Source organism: Aquarana catesbeiana, linkage group LG05 (genome assembly GCF_042186555.1).
Source record: "Aquarana catesbeiana isolate 2022-GZ linkage group LG05, ASM4218655v1, whole genome shotgun sequence".
Taxonomy (NCBI): Eukaryota; Metazoa; Chordata; class Amphibia; order Anura; family Ranidae; genus Aquarana; species Aquarana catesbeiana.
In genome coordinates, this window is record NC_133328.1 from 165,560,263 (window position 1) to 165,574,056 (window position 13,794).

The 13,794-nt window shown below is 40.8% G+C and overlaps 1 protein-coding gene across 2 annotated transcripts in view; it reads left to right on the forward strand.

The window, feature by feature from the left end:
- CAPN7 (calpain 7) overlaps positions 1-13,794 on the forward strand; it is a 106,358-nt gene that overhangs the window by 56,888 nt on the left and 35,676 nt on the right. For both annotated transcript variants that reach the window (XM_073630316.1, XM_073630317.1), the window contains 2 exons: positions 3,132-3,258; positions 9,431-9,516. In XM_073630316.1, coding sequence (XP_073486417.1) covers positions 3,132-3,258; positions 9,431-9,516 — 213 coding nt within the window. The remainder of the gene's footprint in view (positions 1-3,131; positions 3,259-9,430; positions 9,517-13,794) is intronic.

Consider the following 13,794-nt stretch of genomic DNA (forward strand, 5'->3'; position numbering starts at 1 on the left):
CGCTCAGCCAGTACCAAAATCAAATTGAAACTGCTGCACTTATTAAGATCCTGAAAACGGAATCCAAAATATTTACAACTAAAGAAAATTGTGTGCTGTCTCTAAGTGTCTCTCACACCAAAAGGTGAACAATTCTTGTATAAGTAAATGATATGCAAAGATTAAACAATGTTTCATGTGATGTGCATTAAAAAGTGAAAAAGTAAAAAAAATATCATTTCATATTTTCATAGTAAAAACAAAGTTCAAAGTGGTTGTAACCCAAATAAAAAAAAAAACAAAAAAACTGTTCCTTTAAAGTGGTTGTAAACCCAATAAAAAAAAAAAATGCAAGACAAAGGCATAATGAGCTAGCATACTAGCTCATTATGAAATACTCACCTTTGATCGTAGCCCCCGCATTGGTCCCCATACATTGCTCTGGCCGGCGACATCGCTCCCGGAGTTACTTCCGGGTATCGTGGGCTCCGGCGCTGTGATTGGCCGGAGCCGCGATGGCATGCGCACGGGAGCCACCAGTGACAACACGCTAGCTGAAGCAATGGCACGAACGAGCCATTGCTTCAGTGTGCATGTGCTGATGACATTGGCACATGCTGATACAGGGGATATCTCCTAAACCGCGCAGGTTTAGGAGATATCCGGGGTAGCTACAGGTAAGCCTTATTATAGGCTTACCTGGAGTAAAAAGTGGATTGTAATGCCGCGTACACACGGTCGGACTTTTCATCTACAAAAGTCCAACGGACGCCGACGGACTAAAGCTGGCTGGTAATCCGATCGTGTGTGGGCTTCTCCGGACTTTCAGCAGACTTTTTCAGCCTCAAATCCGACGGACTTTAGATTTGAAACATGCTTCAAATCTTTACGTCGTAACTACGACGGACCCCGAAATCCGCTCGTCTGTGTGCTAGTCCGACGGACAAAAACCCATGCTAGGGCAGCTATTGGCTACTGGCTATGAACTTCCTTATTTTAGTCCGGTGTACGTCATCACGTACGAATCCGTCGGACTTTTGTGTGGTCGTGTGTAGGCAAGTCCGTTCGTTAGAAAGTCTGCTGCAAGTCCGCCGAAAGTCCGCCGGAAGTCCGCCGGAAGTCTGTCGGACAGGCTGTCGGACTTTTGTAGACGAAAAGTCCGACCGTGTGTACGCGGCATAAGGGTTTACAACCACTTTAAGGCATGATCTATAGCACAGTGCCATGTAATTTGTCCCTTTCTATGTTGTAATATACCTATTTTTTTTTTTTGTTTTATTCTTCTACGTATTTCTTTTATATAAAAATCCTCTGATCCTCCAACACTAGATAGTTGGATATGGGTTGTCAACCAGACTTCTGACTGCTGAAACAAATTTAAGAGGCTTTGGTTTCCCTGGCTGGACTCACAAAAACTTATACCTTTTGGATTTTACTATAATCCAAGAAATTATACCCAAATGATTCTCATCTTGATAGCCAAATGAAACATTATTCTGTATGTATGATGAGATTTTTTTTTTAGACAAACAAGACACTGTATCAGTTGTAAAACTTGGTTTTATTATCTCTATTGCCTCGTTTCCACTGAACGGAACGGTTCGGGTCGGTACAGTTTGGAAGGGTTGGAATGGTCCACCCTATTCAGGTGAGCGTTTCCACTGCAAAAAATGCCTAGCGTGGCGTCACACGTCTGCCAATCAGTGGAATGTATCGTAGCTCCGCCCTAACCATACCATACCATTTTCTATGGCCCCACATCTGAAGCAGGACCATGGAAGGTGCGGTATGGTTCGGTTGTATGGGCTGCTTTCATAATGGAAACACTCAAAATAGCGTACCGTAACGAACCAACCCGAACCGTTCCGCTCAGTGGAAACGAGGCATATGTGGACATTAACCATTTGACCACTGGACACTTGAACCCCCTTCCTAACTAGACCAATTTTCAGCTTTCGGTGCTCTCACACTTTGAATGACAATTACTCAGTCATGCAACACTTTTTGTCCTTTTTTTCACACAAATAGAGCTTTCTTTTGGTGGTATTTAATCACCGCTGGGTTTTTTATTTTTTGCGCTATAAATCAAAAAAGACTGAAAATTCGATTAAAAAAACAAAACAAAACATTCTTTGTTACTGTTAAAATTTATTGGCAGAGTATTGGCAGAGTATTGCACAGTGTTGCAGATTATATGCAGAGTATTGCACAGTGTTGCAGATTATATGCAGAGTATTGCACAGTGTTGCAGATTATATGCAGAGTATTGCACAGTGTTGCAGAGTATTGCACAGTGTTGCAGAGTATTGCAGATTGACACTGAGCTGTGGGCACTAAACATCCAGCCCACAGCGCTGCTGCAATCTCTCCCCCTCTCCCCTCGCACTGTACCCATCGGTACAGAGAGGGGAAGGAGGAACTGGCATCATGACGTGACACCAGTTTGTTTACAAGTGCTCGCTCTGTCATTTGACGGAACGATCATGTGGTAGACGGCCGCGATCAGCGGCTATTTACCGTGATCCGTGATGCACCGGGTCCTCTGGGAGCAACCTTCTGGAATGACGTCCCACGGACGTGCACCCAGAATAAGCCGACCGCGCTGTAGCCGTCTTTCGGCTATGGGCCGGTCGGCAAGTTGTTAAGCAATATGATTACTTCTTATAGCTTCCACATTATGCTGTACTTTTCAGTGATGTTGGAGTACTTGTCGGGTCTCATCTTCTTTATGCAATGTTAATTGATGTCCTCTCTCTGTGTAGTCATATTGTACCATTCTATAATAATTGGTAATTTGTTATTTATGGATTTTTTTCCTGGAAAGCTAAGAAAATATAACTTAAAAATAGTGAATGATAATGGTACATCCTGTAAAGATTTGTCAGTGCAGCTGTTACTCTGGAGTAGAGCTGCTGCAGTGGAAGGTGTCATTTGATGTAATTTTGGCTGTTTATATGGATTCACCGTGGCAGCTTGTTGGGGATTCTACAAGCCCCATGCAGCTGGGTAGAGGCCCAGGGCAGATCTAAAATTCTCGGTTGGGATTGTAACTCTCAACTCTCAACTGGTTATTCTTCAAAAAAGTTCAGTTTTCTTTTACCATAACAATTTAAAAAGATGGAGAAAAGCACTTAATATATTCTCTTCTTCAGGGACAGGTATGGCAAGTTGGCACTATCCCCCAAACAGAAAGCCATATTTTCCAAGTGGGTGAGACCAGATGAAATAACCAACAACCCCATCATGATCTATACTGTGTCAAGTTTCAGCATTAAGCAGGTAACAGCTCATATTTTTTTGTTCTTAAACATAAACATACCCAGGGGAATTAACAAAGTTTTAACAAGATCAGTTTCTTATATATGAGAGTGGAGTAAATAGACTCAAATTCACATATGTAGTGCAGACACCTGAATCTTTGAAACTGATAGAGCTGGTGCAACAAGTCAAAAGAAGTATAAAGCAGTAATAAACCCAAAAAGCAAACATTTGTTATATTGCAGCTCACCAATTTGTAGATGTAATGGCTGTATTAGTTTCCTTTTTTAGGCTTGCTTTCTTCTATTTTCATCTGGTAATCCAGCCATCAAGTCTGTTGATTTTCACAGCACAAGCTCTCCAGCAGAATGTATCTGTTTACTTGGAGGAGACAAACTACTTAACACTGACAGGGGTGATTAAAATGATCAGCTTTTATTTATTCATGTAAACCCTTGATCCCAAAAGGAAAAAAAACTTCTTGCTGTAACTGATTATAAAGCGTGAGCTGGAGTTTGGCCTTCAATTAGTGGTTTTAAATCTCCTAATGGAATGACCCCCCCCCCCAGTTTGACAATTCTGCTGTCTGATGTGCCTCCTATGTGCATTCCTCAAAGTTGTGTCTCAGTAATACAGGAGGGGTGTTGGTGACCAAATCACCAGGTAAAAATAGAGGGGGAAAGGCCAAAGAAAAGAAAACTGATGCAGCCACCACATCTAATGATTAGTAAGCTGCAATATAATACATTTTTTCATTTGTGTTTAACGCCGCTTTAAAATATCTATGTGTAACTTACTCCTTTTGACAAAATTGGTTTATAATTTCTATTGTCAGGAAAAATGTAATTCCATCTAATAAAAATGAATTGATAAAGTGTAGTGTATCAATATACGGTTTCATAATATGTGTTAGAAAATGTGTGAACAGCTCTGTTAATCTGACTTTCAGCTGCCACTGGGGTTGATTTACTGATAGCAAATAGACTGTGCACTTTGCATGTACAGTTGCGCTTGTTTTCTACAGAGCTTAGCTTAGTGAATGTAGTGAAGCTTCACTTTATAAAGAATATCCATTTGGTTGCAAGGAAAAAAAAAAAAAAAAATAAAAAACAGCATTCTTGCTTGCACATGATTGAATGATGGAAGTCAATAGAGAAACCACAGCAGGAGTGCGCTATACCCACACACCAAACCCACTATGACCTAAACTTTCACTTTTTATTCGTAATTGTCTAAAACTCATAATGTACAAAATGAAAGGAAGTCTTAAGGACTTATACTTTATTTGTTTTAAACAGTTATGAATAAAAATGGCGGTCGAAGAAAGCAATTGGTTCTACTGAAATGCGTTCCGTCTATACTGTGAACCTCTCCTCTGGTGCTCACACAGGGCAGTCCCGTTTCCCTCCCCACCCCCTGTTCGGCAGTTGTCACCAGTTAGTTCCGGCCCTTGGACCAGATAGCGGCTCCAGCGGCTGGAGCCATGGCTCCTGTCTTCACACCCTCCACACCACTCTTCCAGTATTCCAGCAGGGTTTTTCATTTGCCTTCATTCCACCTTTCAGGGGCAATCCTGCCCTCCGGCTCCACTTGCTAAGCCGCCCATTGATTCAACCTGTCAGCAACCACAGCCATCCATCCATCCGAATGAGGAATTGGACAGCATCCAGACTTGACTGTGTTAATTTATGCCATAGATCGACTTTCCCAGTCCAGTACTGAGTAGGCAGCCTGAATCCTCATAGTACTGGTCATTCTGTGTGTAGACACATTTATATACCATGTTTATACTCTGGGACTTAGACTATACAAGGTATGGGCTTTATTTTTGATCTGCCTCTTATTGTTTCTTTTTATTTATTTTCTTGTTTCCCTAATCACATTTCTAGAAACATTGGTCATTTAGCAACACTTAGCAATCATCAAGTGCTTGTCTCTACAAATGTGATAGCCACTAATTCCTTTATTTGCCCTTTTGTGCTCACAGCTGTGGGCCAATTTTATAATATATCACTTGGATTGCAATTGAACGCCTAGAGCAAAAAATTGTATTTTTTTTATGAATAAAAGTGAAGTTTTGGTCCATAGTGGGTATAACGCACCACTGTTGTTTCTCCATTAATATTTCCCACGTAAAGACCAATCTTGCAGTATAAGTATACATCAGGTCGTTTTTTTGTCCGTTTTGAATTATGGAAATCAGTGGTGCTTCACCACATTTACTAAGCTCTGGGAAAAATTTGTGCAACTGCACTTGCAAAGTAAATCAACTACACTGATAATAAGAACAGGTGCTAAAAGGAACGACAGCATGCAAATTTGGTTTATGTAGTTTGAGATGAAACAAGTCTTAAAGCAGTAGTAAACCGCTATTGTTTTTTTTTTTTTTTTTTTTAATCCTGCAGGGTAAAGCCATAATGTGCTAGTATCACATACTAGCACATTATGTGAAACTTACCTTAGAACAAGCCCTCCAGCAGCGCTGTCACCGCTACAGGTACTTCCATCTACACCTGGTCTTCCTTCCAGGTTCGCAGACTCCGGCTGTGTAAGTGGCTGGAGCTGCGACGATGTTACTCCTGCGCATGCGTGCTGGAGCCGCCATTCACGGCACAGGACTCCGAAGGAACGGCGCGGTATGCTGTTTCTTCAGAGTGCATGTGCTGGTGACGTCACCAGCTGCATCAAAAGTAAATATCTCCTAAACTGTGCACATTTAGGAGATATTTACTGTACCTATAGGTATGCCTTACTATAGGCTTATCTATAGGTAAAAGTCATGCATGGGAGTTTATTCCCACTTTAAGTGATAGTGAACTGGGTGCACGGGTGACCTGTAGCTGCATAACTCCAGATTTCTGGAGTAAATGTGATTGTGAATCTCCCTACTCCCTACTTTATCCTATATCTCTTCTATTGAAATTATATGAGTAACATTATATTTGATATACTATATAATATGTATTCAGTTGTTATCATTTTGTGCCAAAGTGCATCACTGCGTAATGCTCAGTCAGCATAAAATGACTGACATTTTAGTGGACATCATGTCTAAATGGATATGCTCAGCTTCACCTAAATATGAATAGCAGAAGACTGTAAACCAGATGCTGTCTGTTATTTGTAGTTGCCTTCCAGATCACACTGCACAGCATAGGACACTTGTCGGGCTCTTCTTCCTCCTTACTGCTCCTGTATAATTGTGACTGTCAGAATACCTGAACAGTGACTGCAGCTTATTGGCCACAGTCCCTGTTTAGCTGACAGTTTTCTGTCCAACTTTTTCTATATTCCGATCAAAGTTTTTGGTGCCAGATGGTGCCATCAGGGCCACCTACGGATTGAATTTAAATTGATTCAGCAGAATACAGCCAAATTACACCTGTGTATGGCCAGCTTAAAGCAGAACTTTACCCATACCAAACTTGATAAAAAATAATGTTCTTTAGCAAGGAACATACATTTTCTTTCTTCTATTTATTAGAATTTCAAGATAAAAGTACAAAACAGAGCCTTTGGGCATTCCCAGGCTGGAACGTACGTTTGTAATTGATGATTATACTACCAAAATGAGTGTGTGCTGTAAATTGCCTCCAGCATTGTTCCTGTTTGTTTTTGTTGGAGACTGCTATTTTGCTGAAGCCCAGAGCCCCCGAGCAGCAGTAAATCTTTAGGCTGTCAGCAGATCAGCATCTACATTTTTGGCACAGTGCTGAAAAATAGAGAGCAACTGAGCATGTGCAGACCAGGGCGAGACAGTGTATTACTGGATTTTAAACTGTATAGGCACCTATTTTTAACATTTTATATAGCAATACCTGCAAAAAGGGCCAGCCTGAAGTGATCTAGCAGGACTTAATTTTCTGACTAAAGTTCTACTTTAAGAAACCACTCCGCATTCACACAGAGACCGATGCAATAAATTACAGAACACTGTTGGCTATTGTGATTGACACCTCCGGAGGAACTTAATCTTCCAACTCCACTTCATAGACAATGCTTTTCAACAATACATCTAAAATTGGAAATAGAAACGCATTCCCAAAAAAAAACATAGATGTGCTTCTAGCAAAACAGAATATCATTCAAATATTTTTGCCGAACCCAAAAAACTGGTTAATGCTCACAGTATACAGACATGTTCTCTTAATCAGTGGGACATGCTGGCTTTTATGGCAAAGGCCAGCATTTGGTTGGGATAGTTTGAAGAGCATAAATCTTGTGCAAAGTATCTAATAAAGAATTCAGCAATGGCTGTTTTTAAATGAATGCTGCTTGTTTTTTTCCTATGCATTGCAGGTGGCAATGTAGTCATCTGTCTGATTCCAGTGCTCTTTCTTGTGTGCAAACATATACTCCTGGCTGGGTAGTGAGTGGAATATTATTAATTTATGACTAACCATAACATCTTTACCATTACACTGACCCTTATGCCTAACCTGTAGCCTCAATAATGGGGCATCATCATATCATGTGTTTTAGGAACAGCGGTGGTTAATGCAAAAGCATTTATAACAGTGTTTCTCAATCAGGGTTCCTTGAGCAATGAAGAGTTTCTAGCACCCAGTAACCACAGATATCAATTATATTTTTAGCTGTGTGTAAGGGGAGGGGGGCGTTTTCCCACTGATCAACAATGTAAGGGTGTCCTTCTCCGACTTCCCATTAATTTAAGGGGTTCTTCTTCCATTGGCCACCAATGTAATGGACCACTACACCGACTACCGATCTAAGAAAGCACTTTTCCACTGACCACCAATGTAAGCGGCACTATAATTTGCAAGGTTTTTTTTTTTCTGGTCATAATTATTTTGTTCTATTTTATGATTAAGACTTTCTCAGAACAGAGGAATGTTTAAAAAAAAAAAAAAAAAAAAAGGTCTCTGCTAGATACATTACATTCTTTACTGTTCTGTGTATTATTATATTTACAACTTATTAACCATGCAAATGTGCCATTATTTAGAGATGTGCCAATTTTAGTAGGGGTTCACCAAGACATGAAAATTATTTCAAGGATTCCTCTGTATTAAAGGCTAAAGCTGGCCATAGACTGTTCGAATCTCGGTCGGCTCAGCAGGGACTGGCTGAGATTCGGACCATGCATGGGCGATCTGAATGTACTCAGGTTGATCAATCGATAAACTTGTGTACGACCAGCCTGATGGATTTTACAAGTGATTATTGCTAGTGGCTATTATAGCCGCTAGCAGTAAACCCTGTGTTCTCCCAGCGGGGGGGGGGGGGGGGGGGATTCCTCCACGGGAGGGTTTCCCCAGAGCGATTTCCTTTCCTGCAACCCATGGTGACAGGAAATAAAATTTCCCTGCCTATAGCTGGCTTAAGTTCACCTTTTGAACATGTTACACCCATATTTACAGTGTGACATGTAGCATGTTCAAAGAGATAACCCCCCCCCCCTTCCCTGTGAAAGCGGGCAGGGGTTCCTCCCTCCCGCAGCCGTTGTCACATTTTAGAAAAGGCCCGGCACGAATCTGTGAATGATTAAACTAAGTCCTGTCTTCCACCACAGCAGACGACTTGTAGTTCTCAATGGACTGCGAGAGCGCTGATGAGAGCCCTTGTAGACCACTGAGACTTCCTCTAGTTTTCAGACAGAAAGTCCATACAGCGGTACTGGCAAGAAAGCTGGGAAAAAGTCTGCAGAAGCCAGACATTCCATTAGTGATCCACTGATCATGAGTGCAATTCTTTGCAGGCTACTGTGAAAAAAATACAGGCTGATTTATAACTTTGTCCTTTAAATTAGTGCCAATAGATTACCAGCAGATGGCGCTAATAGAATAATGGTTTGCTAATCGTAAATCTGATGACATATTTTTAGGTCCATTGTCAAACAGAATGCTGTTTGTATTTTTTTATTTATTATCAAATGAAGTTTGGATGCATCAATGACTGAATACTTAAGGACTTATTTTATGCTAAGTATTGTTTGCATCTATACTGTTTGCATCTATACTGATAAATAACTGTAGTGTAATTTTAGAACAAAAATCTCAAAAAGCTCATTATACTTAATTCCTTACTTTGTATAGATCAGCTTACTTTGAAAATTAGGAAGAGGTTTGCTGCATGTGTGATGAATAACAAATAACAACTGCTACAAGAAGTGTCATATATTTGTAGATGCAAAAGCTGTTAGTAAGCAATGTGTCTCTTTTTTTGTTATTAGACCATAGTGTCAGATTGCTCTTTTGTGGCCTCCCTTGCCATCAGCGCTGCTTACGAAAGACGATATAACAAGAAGCTCATAACAAGGTATGCATTATTGTGTCACAAAAGTTTTGAGGCACATAAATACTATTGTTATTATGGTAAATGGTACTGCCGTGTATATATGAGATCTAGGAATCTATTTCTACAAGTCTAAAATCAACAATATTTTTATTTCCTCTAATTGCACCATGTTAAATATGCCCTGCATACATGGAGGATAAAAAGATGACTCTTTCCCTCCTGGTTATATCATCCAAGAGGAGGAATGCTTATGGGTAGAGCACCAAAGGGATGAAGCTAAGGGGAAAATAATACTGGGAGTATGCTATAGGCTCCCTAACCTGAGGGAGGAAGGGGAGACAGATCTCCTATCACAAATTGGATTAGCAGCAGGGATGGGAATTGTTATCATAATGGGGGATTTTAATTATCCAGACATAGACTGGGCGGAGGGAACCACGCATTCATCTAAGGCTCGCCAGTTCCTAAATGTCTTGTAGGACAATTTTATGGATCTGATGGTAGACGCACCAACTAGAAATAAAGCGTTACTGGATCTACTGATTACCAACAATACAGACCTGATCACAGATGTGGAAATACAGGGCAATTTAGGTAACAGCAATCACAGGTCAATTGGCTTAAGTATAAATCACACAAATGGGAAACATAAAGCGAATACAAAGACACTGAATTTTAAAAGAGCCAACTTCCCTAAACTATGAACCTTGCTAGAAGGCATAAATTGGGATAAAATCTTAGGAACAAAGAGCACGGAGGAGTGATGGGTTTGCTTTAAGAGCATATTAAATAAGGGCATTAGCCATTGCATTCCATTGGGTAATACATTTAAAAGAGCGAACAAAAGTCCTGGATGGCTTCACAATGTAAAAATGCATATAAAAGCAAAGGAGAAGACCTTCAAAAAATACAAGGTTGAGGGATCATCATCAGCATTCAGACTTTTTATAAAGAATGCAACAAGAAATGTAAGGGTGCAATAAGGACGGCTAAGATAGAACATGAAAGACACATAGCGGAGGAGAGCAAAAATAATCCCAAGAAATTCTTTAAGTACGTAAACAGTAAAAAAAGGAGGACAGACCATATTGGCCACATAAAGAATGAGGAAGGAAATCTGGTTACAGAGGATGGGGAAATGGCGAAGGTATTGAATTTATTCTTCTCCTCAGTCTTCACAATGGAATTGGGGGGCTTCAGTAACCACAACTGCAGTGTTTATCCTCATTACACATCACAGGAAGCACCTCCATGGTTAACAGAGGACAGAATTAAAATTAGACTTGGGAAACATAACATTAATAAGTCCCCGGGACCAGATGGCTTGCAGCTGAGAGTACTTAGGAAACTTAGTAATTGCCAGACCATTGCTCCTAATTTTTACTGACAGTCTACTGACTGGAATGGTACCATCTGATTGGAGAAAAGCCAATGTAGCACCAATATTTAAAAAGTGCCCAAAATACATCCCTGGGAATTACAGACCACTTAGCCTAACATCAATAGTATGTAAACTCCTTGGAGGGGATGATAAGGGACTATATACAAGATTTTAGTAATGAGAACGGTATCATTAGCAGTAATCGGCATGTATTCATGAAGAATCGTTCTTGCCAAACCAATCTATTGACCTTCTATGTGAAGGTGAGCTGCCATCTAGATAAAGGAAGGCACGTAGACGTGGTGTATCTGGATTTTGCAAAAGCATTTGAAACATTTCCCCATAAACGTTTACTCTACGAAATAAGGTCCATTGCCATGAACCATAGGGTAAGTACATGGATTGAAAATTGGCTATAAGGGTGAGTTCAGAGAGTGGTGATAAATGGGGAGTACTCGGAATGGTCAGGGGTGGGTAGTGGGGTCCCCCAGGGTTCTGTGCAGGGATCAATCCTGTTTAATTTGTTCATAAACAACCTGGAGGATGGGGTAAACAGTTCAATCTCTGTATTTGCGGACGATACTAAGCTAAGCAGGGCAATAACTTCTCCGCAGGATGTGGAAACCAGCAAAAAGATCTAAACAAATTAATGGGGTGGGCAACTACATGGCAAATGAGGTTCAATGTAGAAAAATGTAAAATGATGCATTTGGGTGGCAAAAATATGAATGTAATCTATACACTGGGGGGAGAACCTCTGGGGGAATCTAGGATGGAAAAGGACCTGGTGGTCCTAGTAGATGATGGGCACAGCAATGGCATGCAATGCCAAGCTGCTGCTAACAAAGCAAACAGAATATTGGCATGCATTAAAAAGGGGATTCATTCGAGAGTTAAAACGATAATTCTCCTGCTCGACAAGACTCTGGTCCAGCCGCAGCTAGAGTATGCTGTCCAGTTCTGGGCACCAGTCCTCAGGAAGGATGTACTGGAAATGAAGTGAATACAAAGAAGGGCAACAAAGCTAATAAATTGTCTGGAGGATATTAGTTATGAGGAAAGGTTGCGAGCACTGAACTTATTCTCTCTGGAGAAGAGACGCCTGAGAGGGGATATGATTTCAATATACAAATACCATACAACAATAGGAAAAAAACTTTTTCACGGAAGGAAGTTTAACAAGACTCGTGGCCACTGATTAAAATTAGAAGAAAAGAAGTTTAACCTTAAACTACGTAGAGGGTTCTTTACTGTAAGAGCAGCAAGGATGTGGAATTCCCTTTCACAGGCAGTGGTCTCAGTGGGGGGCATCGATAGTTTCAAAAAACTATTAGATAAGCTCCTGAACGACAGCAACATACAGGGATATACAATTTAATACTGACATCTAATCACACACATAGGTTGGACTTGATGGGCTTGTGTCTGTTTTTGACCTCACCTACTATGTAAGATGGGCACATATCAGGCTGCAGATGGGCGCATGTCAGGCTGCATTAAGGCTGCAGATGGGCACAGATCAGGCTGCATTTAGGCTGCAGATGGGCATATATTAGGCTGCATTGAGGCTGCAGATGGGCACAGATCAGGCTGCAGATGGGCACAGATCAGGCTGCAGATGGGCACTGATCAGGCTGCATTGAGGCTGCAGATGGGCACTGATCAGGCTGCATTGAGGCTGCAGATGGGCACAGATCAGGCTGCATTGAGGCTGCAGATGGGCACAGATCAGGCTGCAGATGGGCACATATCAGGCTGCATTGAGGCTGCAGGTGGGCACATATCAGGCTGCATTGAGGCTGCAGGTGGGCACATATTAGGCTGCATTGAGGCTGCAGATGGGCACAGATCAGGATGCAAATGGGCTCAGATCAGGCTGCATTGAGGCTGCAGATGGGCACTAATCAGGCTGCATTGATGGGCACTGACCATTATTTTGCTTCAAAGTGTTTGTTTTTTTTTTAAATTTTCTCCTGAAACTTCCCTCCTAAATTGAAGGTGCGTGTTATACGCCTGTGCATGCTTTACGCCGATAAATGCAGTAATTATATAAATGAAAAACAGCTGCAGCTATTTAAAATGTGTTCTGGTACCACATAAACAAAGGAATAAAAACAAACAATAGTGCACTAGATTCCAAATATATAGTTCATAGTAAACTCCAGTGAATAAGTGACAAAAATAGTGATCTTAAAAATCATATAAAGGAAGTTCACATGCACAATAATAAATATGTGAAACTCTTGAATGCTGAGAAGACGTGAATGAAATCAATCCGTGCTCAGTGACAGTCTCTACAGGGAATATGTGCTGACAAATAATCACCACCACCTCATCGTGCAATGCCTGCTCACCTCAAATGAAGACCCCCTTGGGTCTATTGGCACTTTCAATAAAAATCCACACAAGGATCAGCTCGATCATACAAGGATTTCAGCTAATGGCTCAGGATTACCAGGACTTCTTCACAAATAATTACTTTCTCCAGGTTCAATTTCTCAAAGCAAATAAAACATGATCATTATGCAAGATTGCTTAAAAATACTTGCTTTAAATTAATAACATAATATGTACTTACATTTGCGCAGTAATAAAAATGTATTGAACGATCAGTTAGGCATTTGGGACAGCTCTCCTCCTCCCTACACATCCAGGATAACGAGACACCGGAAGTGTCATCACCGGCTCCTCCCGATGCGTTGCGTTACAGGTCACGTGACTTTCTCAAGGGAAATGAGCTGTCCCAAACTGATTGTTCAATACATTTCAATACATTTTTATTAAATGTATTTTTAAATTAAATTTTGACTTGATATATAAAGCGATGTCTTGATATACAAGTAGCGTCATGTCACAACTGAGTATAAAACAGAACAGAGGTGCCTCTAAGTGTAGCAATGATGTTGCTAAATGTTGTA